The sequence below is a fragment of the Lepidochelys olivacea genome (genome assembly GCF_965140295.1).
Source record: "Lepidochelys olivacea isolate rLepOli2 genome assembly, chromosome: 10".
NCBI lineage: Eukaryota > Metazoa > Chordata > Testudines > Cheloniidae > Lepidochelys > Lepidochelys olivacea.
The window spans coordinates 31,351,641-31,366,794 of record NC_140420.1 but is presented as its reverse complement, the minus strand read 5'-3'; the positions used below and the strand labels follow the sequence as shown (position 1 = coordinate 31,366,794).

The 15,154-nt window shown below is 45.4% G+C and overlaps 1 protein-coding gene across 5 annotated transcripts in view; it reads left to right on the top strand.

Annotated features, from left to right (window-relative positions):
• Window positions 1-15,154, top strand: part of KATNIP (katanin interacting protein) — a 179,513-nt gene that overhangs the window by 151,306 nt on the left and 13,053 nt on the right. For all 5 annotated transcript variants that reach the window (XM_084642115.1, XM_084642113.1, XM_084642117.1 and 2 more), the window contains 3 exons: window positions 459-569; window positions 5,310-5,449; window positions 14,585-14,686. In XM_084642115.1, the coding sequence (XP_084498241.1) occupies window positions 459-569; window positions 5,310-5,449; window positions 14,585-14,686 (353 nt within the window). The remainder of the gene's footprint in view (window positions 1-458; window positions 570-5,309; window positions 5,450-14,584; window positions 14,687-15,154) is intronic.

The following is a 15,154-nucleotide window of genomic DNA, read 5'->3' as shown; positions in this document are numbered from 1 at the left end:
TGTTGAGTATTTGTGCATAGCTTATTTAGTTTCATAGTTAGCTGGCTCATCATGTGACCTGCACCTAGGGAAGACTGTGATGCTTGAGGAAAAGAATATGTACAGTATGTGAATGCAGATTATTAATTAGAGAGAAGACAACTTATGGCAGAAGCAGTCTAAGTCAAGGAAGGAATATTTCACCATTATGACAATGAATTATTGAAAGTAATAAGAGAATGAAAAAGAATAATGCAAGATGTTACCCATGTAAATAAGGCTGTAGAAAAAAATGTATGATGTACTAAATAATGTGTGTCCCAGTAATTAAAGACAGTATCATAATGCATACACACAAGTGGGCAGAGCAAAGGTTGCACAGTCATTTATTCACTGTAGAGATTTACTATTCTCTTATAACTTTCTTCTGAAATAGAAAAAACGTTGGAATCAAAATTTTCCTTAATAACATCTTTCAGTTATTTTCCAGTTTCAGCTTCTAACGAGCTGGGGTGATCCATACTATATTGGTTTGAATGGACTAGAGTTGTATAACGAACATGGAGACAAAATCTTACTCACTGAAAACAGTATCCTTTACCAGACTGAGCTTCCCTTTATCTTGCATACACACTCTCTTCAGTCCTTGATGGACCCTATCCTACCATCATCTGCTGACCTATACAAAAAGTGCAGTATTACCTCTCCTGACTAACTGCTGTGATTGCTCTTGAGTTTTTGGTGATAATTATTGAGGCAGAATTTCATAATGTTGCTGCTTCATCAAGTGGCCTCTTCACATTCCGGCTCTTGGGATGGGCCTGGCAATGCAGCTTGGACTGGTGGATCCTTTTCATAGTAGTGCCCATTAGAGCATTCTCATGGCTCCTCCTGCCCCTCCCCTCACTGTTCTTGAATGTTCTGAAGGCAAAGCTATAGAAGGGAGGGGTTGGCTCCAGCTGCCTCAGTTCCTTACAACCACAGTAGCAGACGGACCAGGAATTTCACCAGCTTAAGATAACCTGGATTTGTTGGAACAGATTGTTCCCAGTGCCTGCTGATTGAGCTAGTTATCTATTTAGTTTAGTTAGACTAGAGCTGTTCATTTTGATTGTTTAATTTATTTTTATTATTTTACTTTTATTTTTTTTTTGTTGGCTTGTGTGCCTTGGCACAGATTCACGGTTCCAAACTACCACTAAATGGAAAGAAATCAGGATGCAAGAGATGAGCTTCTTGAATGCAGTCAACAATGTTGGGCTTTTACCATGGTTACATTGGTCTGAGGCAGCCTCTTGCTCTTTTGGAGAGGAGCCTCCCTGGCTACAGCAGACACAAGCACACCTCTCAGAATGAAGACTGTCTTTATTCAAGCTCATACCTCTCTCAGGATTTTTGAATACTAAGAATGTCACCCTTTTATTTTTCTACAGCTTTTAACAGCTCACTCAGCAGCCCCCATTGCCCTTCTTCCTGCACCCAGAATATTTTTGAATGATGTTCTGGACCACAGAACCACACAAGTTTTCATTATTCTTCGGGGTAGGTACCTTCAATTTAGTAGCATAGTGGCTGGGGCTTTGTCTTGCAGTTTTCTCATGGTCCCATGTTTTTATAGCTTTAGCAGGGCAGCTCTTATTTTCAGCTGACTGTTGTACCTCCTTCACCAGCCTGTTCTCATTCTGTATAGCCTTACTCTGCAATATTTCAGATCTTTTTGCAGGGTGGCCACTTCAGCCTTTAGGCCCTCTAGTTCTTTATCCTTCTCCAAGTCAGACTTCAACCCTTGCTTGACATTAAGCTGGTTCTGGAGTATAGTTAGCTCCTTCTATAGCAATAAAGACTGCTGTTCCCCAGTCTCCTTTTCAGCTCTGAGGGGTTTTAGCCTCTGCTCCCACTTTATCACTTGCACTAAGAACCTTTCCCATAAAGAGCATGTCTCAGGGATTTCAGCCCAGTTCCCATCAGTCATAGCAGCCTTCTCCTCCAGTTCCCTCCAGCTCATTATTATATAGGTCTGCTGGGTACTACTGCCATTATTGCAGCTTCTTCTGTACACTGGTTCTGAGTGTTCATGCCATGGGATGCCTGGTCCTTTGACAAACAGCCAGTTGTCCTTCTTGGAAGGCCTTTCTGGAGCCTCGAGGGGTCAAACAACTCCCCTGTATCTACATCAGCTTCCCATTAATCAACTTCTGCGCTCAGCATGTGAATGCAGGTCTCCACCCATGTTTTAGTATCCTGGTCACACCATCCTTCACAGTCCTGGACCAGTTTTCACTGCAACACAGCTTCTTCTGCCACAGTGTATAGGCTAATGCTTCATTGGCCAGTTTCAGGAGCTCACTAGCCTTAGTCTCCAGCTTCTTTTCCCTCTGGGTAACCCACTGCTCCAAGGTATGATTGACACTCAAACTCCAGCTTCTGCTTCAAAGCTTCTTCCCTTGTTCTGCTCAAGAAAAGGATCTCTCTCCCTTCCTTTGTACTTTTCCTTCAGCATATTCCCTCACATCCCTGCAGTGGGAGGAGCAGTTCTCCAAAATTAGCAGATACACTAAGTCTTTCAGACTTTTGTCCTGGTTGAGATCCCTAACTCAAGATTTCCATTTTCTTCTGCTCCTCCACACATGTGCTCCTCTAGGGTGTTCTCACTCTCTAATCCAGTGGTGGGCAACCTGCGGTCTGCGGGCCGCACATGGCCCATCAGGGTAATCCACTGGTAGGCCACGAGACCGTTTGTTTACATTGACCATCCACAGGCATGGCCGCGAGCAGCTCCCAGTGGATTACCCTGATAGGCTGTGTGCAGCCCGTAGGTGGCAGGTTGCTCACCACTGCTCTGACCATTCCACCTTGGTATTGAGATGTAGCTCCTGGTGCAGTTCTTCCTGAAGTAACCCCTCATCCTCCACAATAGTGATACCAGTTCTACCCAGCTGTCCACTGATTTAAACAAATTGGCTTTCTGTCTCTCTAGCTGGAGAGGCTTGTAACTGGTTATGTAGAGAGTGGTTCCAAGAAACATTTTCTCAAGAGCAGATTCCTTGAGAGTCCTCATTGCTGTGAGTCTGAATGGGACGAGGAAGAGTCAGCAGTTTGTTTCTGCTGGCAGATTGGTAGCTCCAGTTACTCAGGAGAAAATGCTGCAGATCTCAAAAATGCAGCATGGCCCACTAAACTCTGTTTTCACAGGAAACCATGGTTTCCAGAAGTTGCAAGAATTGGAAGGCTGAGATTTTTTGGATGGTCTCAAAGCTTTGGGAGAACCAATGATTTAAACTTCTGAAAGTGATCCAAGATCAGGAAGACTTTTCCTAAATCTGTCTTGTAAAAAAAGAGCTTGTGGTTGAATGGTCCCTGTAAAGAAGTCTGAAACCTCTTCTCCTGACTGATGATAATATTAGAATATAGTGTCTTGACAAGCATGGCAGACTGTTCCCCTTGCTGAGGAAGTATTTATTTATCTGCAGACAAAAATACTGCATTACTTATTACAAAACCACAAGCCAATGTAAAGTTAAGGCATTTAATAGTACATACCATCTACTTCTCTGTCCAGAGACACATGTCACCTTACCACTAGAACAGTAAGTCATAGTAAATAAACTCTTACTTTTATAAGAAGATCATTCAGGCAGTGATAGATTTGAATCTTCACGCTTCAGACATCTCTGAGCATATTCACAGAGGTATGGGAACAATTGTGGCTCAAGTCAGAACCAAAGAAATTCATTTGTTCCCTTATTTAGTTGTCAAAGACAAGATACAGAACTGAATTGCAACAGACAACAAACACCGGCATTAGGGTGCTGTTATCTTTCAGATTTATGCTAAATCATGACAAGAGCAGCCTCACACCCACTCATTCACTGATGTGCCTGGGATTACTCATACAGACCACCATTGGGCAAATGGTTATCAAAACTATAAAGGTATGGCATTCTAGATCCAAAGCTCAAAGAGATCATAAAAGCCTGCTCGGACCCCTGGGGATGATTATTTTTTCCATGGACATCCCCTGAACCGAGTTGCACACAAGGAACCTTCCTAAATTCATCCTAAAAAAACTGGGTCCATCACAGAGAGTATGGAGAGGAAACTCTCATCTGTGAAGATGGAACTGTGTTTATGAAGTCAGAGATACCTACTTTGAAATCAGTGGGAGTTAGGCATATCTAATCCATGTATCAGAGTAACAGCCGTGTTAGTCTGTATTCGCAAAAAGAAAAGGAGTACTTGTGGCACCTTAGAGACTAACCAATTTAATTTATTTATTTATATATGACTTTATTTATTTATTTATTTATTTAAATTGGTTAGTCTCTAAGGTGCCACAAGTACTCCTTTTCTTTTTGCTAATCCGTGTAGGCATTTTCAAAAATCATAATAGGCTCCTAAATACTAGGCCAAACACCCCCTTCCCCATATGCTGGAGATGTCCTTAGGTAGTGAGCGTGCACCTATTCCTTGCCAGGTCTGGCATTTGCCTCCTTTGCTTATGGAGGTCCAGAAACTCCTGGCACAAAACTGAATTACACAGGAGTTTTGTAGCCATTTCTATACAGGAATATTAGGCATGGGAATGTGTACAGACCAATGGGCTAAATGTAGTGAGAAACATAAGGGAATTCAACAACAACAATGAAACAGCAGAATCCCTTCTCCTGCCTCTGGAGGTGCCCAAAACCTTTAGCTCCTCCACCCAAGGCCTCTAATCCCACTGGTGGGGCACATAAAGCTGAGCTGCACTAGCCTGGTGAGGTGTACTGCTCTCTGGTGGCTGCTCAATCTGAGCCTCCAGCCTGGTGGGGCGCTGCTTTTTGACTGCTTGGTCATCACCTGCCCTCAGGATACTAGCGAGTCTGAGTCTGAAGTGCTCGCAACTTGTCCTTTCCCCCAGACTCATGCATACCCACACCAAGGGAAACACAATCCTTCCTCTTTCCACCAAAGCGCCTCCCACACACACACACACACACATACTACAGACAAGATGGCACCCACCCCCCAGTTCGTCCCAGCTGCCATGGACTCCTCTGACCTCTTGTCCCTGTAGGCCACTGATCCTCCAGGACTTGGCTGCTCGCACTTAGGTGCCATCTGCTGGTTTATTCCAATACCTTTGAAAATCTGGCCCTAAATTCTTCAGTTAACTGACAAGGTCACCAATAAATGTCCTCCAATCAGCCTAGCTGTAGGAAGGATTTTATAATTTATACTGCTAAAGAGAATACATTTATGACAAAGTTTGGTAGAAAAAACATAGGTTGTAAAATGATGGTTTTTTTGACTCTTCCTGTTTGGTTAGTTAAGCTTAAGTTTTGTTTCAGACATTGCTGCTTTTCCAGACAGTGTCAACATTTTAGAGGGGGTGTGTGGAGATATCCGAACTCCAGACAAACTGATTGACAGAGTTAATGACAGTGGTGATGGCAGACACATGTGGCTTGCACCTATTCTTCCTGGTTTGGTATGAATACTTTTCTGTTTTCACCTCTTCATTACATCTGAGTGCTCTGTATGTCTCATGTGTGCAAAGATATAGATATACAAACATGTGTGTGTATGTGTATGCTTTTTAAAGTGAGGTTAGTGCCAGTGAAAAGTTCTGGACTGACACCTTTCAAAACGAAATCCTCTGTCTCCTGAAGTGCTACAGCATGGACAACAGCAATGTAGGTTTCCTCACACTGTGACCCCCCTTCCACCCCACCTCCCCATGCCTGCACTCTGACATGGAGGCATCACTTCTAGCAACAGGGTATGTAGATCCTTGGCCTCTCAGCTGAGACTACCAACAAGGGAGGCAGATGCATGTGTCTTGTGCAGTGGACACCTGTCCACTGAGAGGTGGGCTCAGAACACCAACTCATTTAATGTAAGCCAATGGTTAAGACTTTTGGTGTCTGCTGAACTGCTCTGAATTGAAAATAGTGAACAAGAAGGGACAGGCAGAGTGTTCCATGTCCCAAGGTTCTGAGTAATCCATCCCCTTCTAGTAGCATCATTTTAAAATTGTGTGTGGTTTCTAATATCTGAAAGGGAAAAGAAGATAAACCAGACTAGTTCTGGCCTACGTTTAACTTTTGGGGATGAACCATTTTGCACACCTGTGTCGTGGACATTTACATTTCTCTACTTAACCTTTCAGAATTGGGCAGGTTAGAAGTTTCCAAAGAAGGTCTAACATGAGATCTGATGTTGGCTATTATGTTGGGGAAATCCTGACTTAGGGCTTGACTACATGGTGGGGTGACCACCCGTCCCGAATTGGGCAGGACAGTCCTGAAATGCAAAGTTCAAGACCTGGTCCCGGACTAAATGACTCCAGGACAGCCTTTGTCCTGGATTCCCTGCAGTGCTGCTCCGCACCCGCCCCAGGCTCAGGGGTGGCACTAACCTCTTTCCAGTGAGGGGTGCTGAGGTGGGCCTTTATCCCCCCTAATCATGAGGCCCTGCAACTGCTCCTCCTCTTTCCCCTGAGGCCCCGCTCCCTGGCCAAGGTGGAGGTCAGTGCTGGGCCATAGTAAGAGCTGTCCAGGGAGCCCCGGACCCTCCACCTGCCCTGGGTGGGGTGTTGGGGTGCCCAAAAGCCACCCCCAGACCATGTCTCGACAACCCGGGGCACACTACCCAGGGCAGCTGGAGGATTCGGGGCTCCCCACAGCGACCTGGGCTCCCTGAGTGGCTCTTACCAAGGCCTAGCTCTGGCTTCCAGTCTGACCAGGGGGCAGGGTCTCAGGGAAAAGAGGAGGGGCAGGGAGTGGGGCCACAAAGACTGGTGGGGCTCCTGCATGTAGGGTTGCCAACTGTCTAATCACACAAACCCAAACACCTGTGCCCTGGCCCTGCCATGAGGCTCCACTCCTGCCCCACCCCTTCTCCGAGGCCCTGCTCTGCTCATTCCATCCCTCCCTCCCTCCATTGCTCGCTCTCCCACACTCTCACTTTCACCGGGCTGGGGCTGAGGGGTTCAGAGTGTGGGAGGGGGTTCTGGGCTGATCCTGGGGCAGAGAGTTGGGGTACAGGAGGGGGTGCAAGCTGTGGGAGGGAGTTTGGGTGCAGGAGGGGGCCCAGGGCAGGGGATTGGGGTAGGGGGTGCTGTCTCTGGGAGGGAGTTTGGGTGCAGGAGGGGCTCAGGGCTGGGGCAGGGGGTGGGGATGGAGGAGGGGGGTGGGGTGCTGGCTCTGGGAGAGAGCTTGGGTGCGGGAGGGTGCTCAGAGCTGGGGTAGGAGGTTGGGGTGCAGGCTCCAGCCAGGCAGCATTTAACTCAGGCAGCTCCTGGTCAGCGGCGCAGCGGGGCTAAGGCAGGCTGCAGCCCCTGAGGGAGGGGCAGGGGGCTCTGCACACCGCTCCGAGCGCCAACTCCACAGCTCCTATTGGCCGGGAACTGCAGCCAATGGGAGCTAAGTAAGAGGTGCTTGCAGACAGGGATGGCGCGTGGAGCCCCCTGCCCCTCCCTCAGGGGCTGCAGGGGTGTGTTGTCCGCTTCTGGGTGCAGCCTGGGGCCAGGGCAGTCAGGAAGCCTGCCTTAGCCCCGCTGTGCCGCCTGACTTATAGCAGCCTAAAATCTCCCAGATTGGCTACAGTAGCCTCCGGGAGACAGAGCCCGATTCCATGAGACTCCTGGTGAAACCGGGAGGGTTGGCAACCTACCTGCTTGTGTCTCACTTTTGCCTTTTGAAAAGGTGGTCACCCTAGTAATGCACACTGCAGAGGTGTGATTTGTAAAGTGCACTAATTTGCCATGCAGTAGTTGGTCTGTGTAGGCCCTGCTGGTGTGCACTAGGGAACTTTTAGTGCATACCAGCAGGGCTTACCCAGACCAATTACTGTGTGACACATTAGTCCCCTTTAGAAATCACAGCCCCGTTGTGCACATTGCTACTCCATTGTAGACAAGCCCTCCGAATGTTAAAAGTTACAATTATAAACTTAAGCTGTCAATTAATGAGAAATTTCAAATACAAAAAAAGAAAACAGCTTGGGAAATTATACAAACAGCATTACATGTTGCAGTGCAGTGGATATAAATGAGGTAATGCCTCCAGATATGTAGGAATTCTTGGATATCTGCATTTCTTGGGGTAATGAAAAACGCAAGACTAATTGCAATACCATACTCTTGTAAGTATGCAATATACCTGAAACGCCACAGTCATGTGCATGTTATTCCTTATACAATTACCTCTTCTCCCGGATGTGCTCTTTCTTCTGTAAATGCTGTGCAGTGGAGACCTTTTCCTGACTTCTTTGGCCCCAGACTTTGCCTTCATGGCTGTGCCAAAGAATCTTGATTTCTTTGTAGCAGTGTAGTTGGTTGTGCTGGAGTACCACAAGGTGGATGTATTTATTCCCTCTGGTGCATGCATCTCTTCTGCTTTGGGATTGGAGTCTTGTTTCACAAAGCTCTTGGGACCTCCAGTTTGCTCTTGGTGAGAATATTATCTGTACCATACACCTCTGAAGAGGACATCCTTCATAACAATAGTTACAGCCCAGTCATAGTCAGGTACAGTCCAAATGGCCAATTCTCTGTAAACTGTAGTCCATATGGGAAATGTGATGTGGGCAGTGATTTTATCCACATTGTCAATCTCAAGTCATGTCTGTTTCCGTCTCTTACAGGCCACTATCCTGTTTGTATTTCCCCAGCTCTCTTTTGCATCACTGTTATGACTCACCAGGTGTTCATTCACCTGACTATAACTAATGGTATTCATCTAATCTAAAAACAGCATCCATTGCAGGCCATCTGTCTTTTTCAGAGAATTTGCAAAACTGTTACCTGAAGTTTTGTATGTACTTGAAACCAGATTTGTCCCTCACTCATGTCTGATCTTGAAGAACAAAATTATGGTCAATTATAATTCTTTCTTGACCTGCCATTCAGAGCTGGTCCTCATTTGCGCAATCTTGCAGTTTCTGATCATCTAAAACTCCTCAGTACACCTTCTGAGTAGGTTGCACTGCTTGCTACTCTCCCACAAGTGGGAATATACAGAGGCCACTCAAAGAAGGGGAGGATACTTACCAGTAACTGTCATTCTTCCAGAGCATTCCCTCTGCATATTCACAGTCCCTGCCAACCTTCCCCACTTCTTCAGAGTTCCAGGTGAAGAATTCTGAAATTAGGAAACAAACTGAGCATGGTTTGTGCCATGCTTCCTTTTGTACCTTCAGAATCCAGAAGGGGCAAATGGCCCTAAGGGACTGCTCTCTAGTCCACAGCTCGACCCCAGGATGCATCGGTCCCACAAGTGTGAATATGCAAAGGCCACACTCTCAAAGAACAACAGTTACCAGTAAGTAACTGTAAAATGTTTCCAGCATTCAGTGGAAGGTCACACTCCCAAACTTGTTTTGCCTGTGCAGTCTCTACTTCTGGGATGAGAAAACATCAGAGCAATTAACTTAGTGATGCTTTTGCACAGACTGAGGTGCCATAGTGTGCAGATCTTCCATTCGGTCTCTGAATCCTTGGGTCATCTGTTCTATCTGGAGTTTCAGGAGGCTTTGATTCCCCTGTTGGAGCCTTTTGGTAGAAAAGAGAGACCATTTTAACAAGTACTCTTGCAAAGAAGAGAGCCCTAAGCAGGAAGTAAGGAGGTCAAGAGAGTTGAATTGATCACTTTCTAGGCGCAGGGGAGACTCTGGTTCTGACCATATTTCTATGCCACGTTTCTGTGCAGGGCTTTGTTCTCAACAGTCAGATTCAATATGCTTGGATCCACTAAAGCATCAGGTCTGGTGTTCAAGTGATTATTTAGTTCCACACCAGGTCTAATACCCGCCAAGCCAATGCTAAAGTTAGAAACTATTATGAGGATTGAGGAAGGATTTAATTCTGGGACTTGGAGCAAAATCTTTACAGATCCATCAGGATTTGCACTGAGAGGTTCCTCTGATCCGTTGTCTGGATGGAAGGTGCCTCAAATGAGGTTTAGGTCAGATCCATATGAATCTTTGAGATAGATGCCCACGCTTCAGTTAACACTCAGCAAACCAACTGCTTCATTTGTTCTCAGAGAGGATGAGTGTCCAATGTCAGATACCTCTGAATCACCTGGCCCTGGTTCTCTTATCATTCCCCCAGAGCAGAGTCCTGTATTTTCCCTTACATCTCCGCAACTGTATGGGGAACTACTGTTCCATCTCGTGTTACTCATGGTCAGTGTTCAGCTTACATGCCAGTATGGTCTTAATTTCACAGTTAGGGCTGTTAGAGCACCTTCTCCTAGATCGAAACAGTCTGGTGGACCTCACCCACCTGAAAAACAAGTTGCTTGAGAGCCATCATCTCCTTGAAGCTTCTGTGCTTCCATCAGCACTGGAGTTAACATTTTTGACTGTAGAGGATTTGGAGGATGTCAGGTGGTGAAAGAGATTCCTGGATGAATGAATGAATTCTCATTACCTTTTCCTCTTACGCTCCAGATGACAACAAAGCTTTGGAGATTCTTGTGGCTGCAATTCCAAGGAAGTTGTATAAATTATTCAGTGTTTTCCAATCCAAGGAAAGAGAAAGGTGTCCTTACCGATTCTTAAAGGCCTTAAGGATTTTGCCTTGGTGTCTGCAAGTATCCAGCCTTTGTGCCTTCCAATTTCAAGAAGTCTGATAGGACGTACCAGGACCTGCAACAGGATTTAAATATTTTTCTTTCCCCTTCCCCGTTCTGAGGACTGTGCAGATGTTTGCCTCTGCAGATAGACCTCTGTAGTTCCCCTCCCTCCATCCCCCAGTGCAATAAAGCATCTAGAAGTTTGTGTATTTTATTGGGAAAAGTGTACTCACTTGCTTGGCTCCTTGAGTGACATTCGCCTCCGAGCTCAAGGCGTTTGCATCACTAAAGTCCCACTTAAACCCTCTCAACTACAATGAATCAAATTGATTTGAATATAAATTGCCTAATGTTCCTCTTCCCTCTAATCTCTGTCAGCTTGCCTGCCAGCCCCTAGACTGTGAGTTCTTCAGAGGAGGGACTATCCTTGAGTGTTTGGAAAGTGTCTAGCACACAGTGGGTACTACCATAAATAAATGAATGATAAGTACAACTAAGCCCGTCAGAATCATCTGGCTTTTTGTGGAGATGTCCAAGGGGAAAACAATAACAGTTGAAGGCTATGAAAATGGACTGCCAATACCAGACAGACCAGTAGTGCCTCAGAAGGGACTAAGCACCACCAATTAAATCATCCCCTCTTTATATTTTTGGAGTTGCCAAATATCCATCCTTTCTCCCCTTTCTTTCCCAGTGCAGCTCCATGGAGAGCAGTCCAGAGGGGCTGCTGACATTTAGCCCCTGCAGTGCAGCTGTCCGGGGAGGAAGAGGTTGATGGAAGTGGTTGCCTCTAGCTCCCAAGAGAACTCCTTCTTCCAGTGAAAGTATTGAACAGTGCAGAGACCAGCACATGTTCACAGGCTGCCTTTTCAATTCCCTTTGAGGCTAAAGAAGATTAGCCCCAAAGTGTCTGAACACAGCCTCAGTATAGAGCTCCATGCCTTCCTTAGGTGCTGTGGCAGTGGGAAAGGGAAGCAGAGCTGTCCAGTGTCCTGCAAATTTAAACAGGAGCAGAGGCAGCAAGTGTGTAGGAAGAGGGAAATGGATGGTTAGCAGCCCAGTGGTGAAGGGCTGGGCCTCTCACGCAGCATCGGCGCCTAGCAGGGAGATTCGGGAGCTCAGTGAGGGATGGCCTTTGGCTTGTCAGGTCTGACAGTGGCAGCTGAGTGGCTGGAGCCACTAGCTTCTTTTCAGGAGAGGGGAGGGAGGGAGGGAGCTAAGGTGGGGCCTTTCGCCTATGTCCTTGTTGGGAGGAATGGTAAAGAGCAGGAAAGGGGAAGGCGCAGAGTGACTGGAGCTCCACCATTTGCTTTGGGCACCAGCTGCTACTGAGGGGGACTTGGAGCGAGAGAAGAGACAGGCTGGTTACCTCAATGACTTCCCTCTGTAATGTTTCCATTATGGCAATATGTAAAGCTGGTACTTGGCATTTGAACCATGCCTGATGAAGCATTCCTCTTTCCATTGAGATGCCAGTCTGATTACTGATTTGAGAGAGTAGTGCTTCAGTTTCTGTTTAATTAAATCTCCTTAGCCCTCCCTCTGTAGCTGTCTACTGCTTGCTAATCTCCCTAATAACTGGGAGTTAGCAAAACCCATTTCATGATAGTAAAAGGAAAATAACTCACCAGTAGCTGGAGTTCCCCTAATATATATGTATCTGTGTACATCCACATAGCTCTTTCCTCCTTCCCCTCTTCTTTGGAGGGTGGTTAGTGTCAGGAAGAGGAAGCAAGCTGATCCTGCGGGGTGTGAAAAGGGCAGTCTCTGTAATGGAATCTGTTGGAATGCTGGACCAAATCTTTGGAATGCATGTGCCTCCTAATGGTCAGGCTGCTTTGAACTGTTCCAGGGACCTACCAAAGCAAGTGTGCCCCTCTTTAACTGGAGATCTGCAACACATTCAGCAAACTTCTCTTTTCTGTTAAATAATCTTCCTTTTTTCTTTATGCCTTGTATTTAATCAGGCAGAGTAGTTCTGTCTTGGGGTAAGATAGATATTTGGTTGGTCGGAATGATTCATTTCTCCATCTCTGATAGCTGTTTTACTATTAATATATACGAATAGCCAGCAAATTAATTATTGTACCTGAATGTAACTGTCACAAGGCAGAGTCTATGCTGGGTGGAGGGAAGGGCAGGGGGCTTGGCTGGCTTGGTTTTTCTCAACTGCAGGACAGATCAGATATTTTACTAAACTGCACCAGATGTAGCCAGTCCAAGAATCAAGGCAACAAAAATGTGGCTTAAAAGCCACTGTTGAGCCACCTTGGGCCCAACCACCCCCATGAACCTGGCCCAGTGTCTTCAGTGGAGTACTTCCTATCTTTAATTGTGTAGCTGAGAGCAGAATCAGTCCCCTGAGCTCCCAGGTAAATTAGAAAGCTGAGCCAGTATATTAAATACCACCATTAATCTTCTCACAGGCAAGGCAGTGTCAGATCTATATTTCAGGTGGATTCAGAAAATAAAAAACTCAGTGTCAGCATCTGGCAACCTAAAGTTACAGAAACCAGATTTACAGTAGTATATACTTAATTGCCGCCTTAGAAAGCATATTAAAACCCCAAGAATGTGAGTAAAGACCCCTGAGGCATGACAACACCATCCCTTCTTAAAGATAACCAGAAATACTGTTTCTTTAAAGAGATTGTCCTGGAAAAGTTAGCTCTCCCTGTGGAGAATGTATTCATGGAACCAGACTCTCCCTGAAGCCCAAAGATAGAATCCTAGCAAGAAATAAGAGTAGAACAATATATTGAAAAGATACAATATTATTATTTTCAACTTTTAAAAATAGGCTTGCATACTCCTGAGATCAGTGAACTGCTTCAGAACATGTGGCAAGGCTTATCCATGGTCTATTGCTAAACTTACCTGAATTACAGTAGTGCTGAGGAGGTCCCAGTCATGGATCAGAACCCTGTGGTGCTAGGTGCTGTACAAACACAGAACACAGGGACAGTCCCTACCCCAAAGAGCTTACAGTCTGAATATGAGACAAGAGACAACAGGCTGACGCAACCAACAGAGGGGGAGCACACGGAAGCAATGTGACGATCCTAGCCAGCCATGTTAAGTTTTTAGTCAGCCTCAGGGCAAAGCGGAGTTTTAAGGGATCTGAAAGAGGACAATGAGGTAGCTTTACAAATGTTATGAGGAGTAGTTCCTGGGCAAAAGGGGCAGCATGCAACACAGCACCAAGGTGCTTGTTGGAAAATGTAACAAGTGGGCAGTGGAGGAGACGTTGTTAGGAATGCAGAGAGGAGAGTCATTATCTCGATAGCATATCAGAAATGAAAGGTAAGTGGGGATAGGCCACAAGGGCCTTATAACCAAGACCAGTAGTTTTTGATGCAATAGCAAGGGGGGAGCCAGTGGAGAGATGTGCAGAGTGGAGGGACATGGTTGGAGTGATGAGGCAGGAACATGATCTTTGCCATAGCATTTTGGATGGATGTAAGTGGTGAAAATTGCATTTGTCGAGGACATGTTGCAGCAGTCGAGACATGAGATGAGGGCCTAGGTGAGCGTTTTCGCTGTGTGGATGGCAAGGCCAGGTCTTAGAGATGTTGTGCAGGAAGAAGCAGCAAGATTTCGACTAGCCTGAATCAGTGAACCTAGAGCAAGATCAGTCAAAGAGGACGCCCTGGTTCCAGGGATGAGAAGCAGGAAGGTGGTGCTGGCCACAGTAACTGAGAGAGGAGGGAGAGGGAAAGGCTTTGGGTGAAGAAAGAAGAGCTCTGTTGTGGGTTAAGCTAATGGCTTGACATCCAGGAGGAGATGTTAGAGAGACAAGCTGAGATTTCAGTCTGAACAGGAGAGAGGTCCAGAGTGGAGAACTAGATCTGTGAATCTTTGGCATGGAGATGATAGATGAACTCATTAAATGCTTAAATATCATTTTTCTGCTTTCCAGCTCTGCTCCTTTAATACAAAATTTGAGTCTTGTTCTTTACGTTTATCATGCTTTATGTTTGCATTCCTTCATTTGATGTTTGTCATGTTTTACTGAAAATTAAATGAATTCTTTTCTCTGACAGGTGAATAGGGTTTATGTTATTTTTGACCTGCCCACTACCGTGTCAATGATCAAACTATGGAATTATGCAAAAACTCCCCAAAGGGGAGTGAGAGAATTTGGTGTAAGTACTTATTCATAAGCAATTTTTATGAGTCAGCTTGCCCTAATTTCCTTTTTTATTTCATACTCATAATTTATCACAGTGTGATTCACTCTTTTTGTGTGCAACTTCAACATAAATGTCTAAGTTTTTAAAAACATGATGATTCATTAAAGTTAATAACATGCAGAATAACAGAATCAATTTCTGTAATAGGGTGTAGTCAGGTCTTCTATGCCTGCTCATATATTTTATTAGAAACTAATCTGCCAGGAGACAGAGTGTGAGAAAGCACCAGAGGCAAATTGAGAGAGATGCAAACTGTTTGATACAGAGATGCAGCTAAACTAGTGAGCAGCTCTCCTGGAACAAATGGTGCAACTCCTATTCAGCTGACAGAAAGGACTGTATTGAGAGCAATGACATTTCATTCAGATGCTTTTTCCAGAAGAGTTTTCAGTTTTCATGAATAATAATATAAACTGTTGC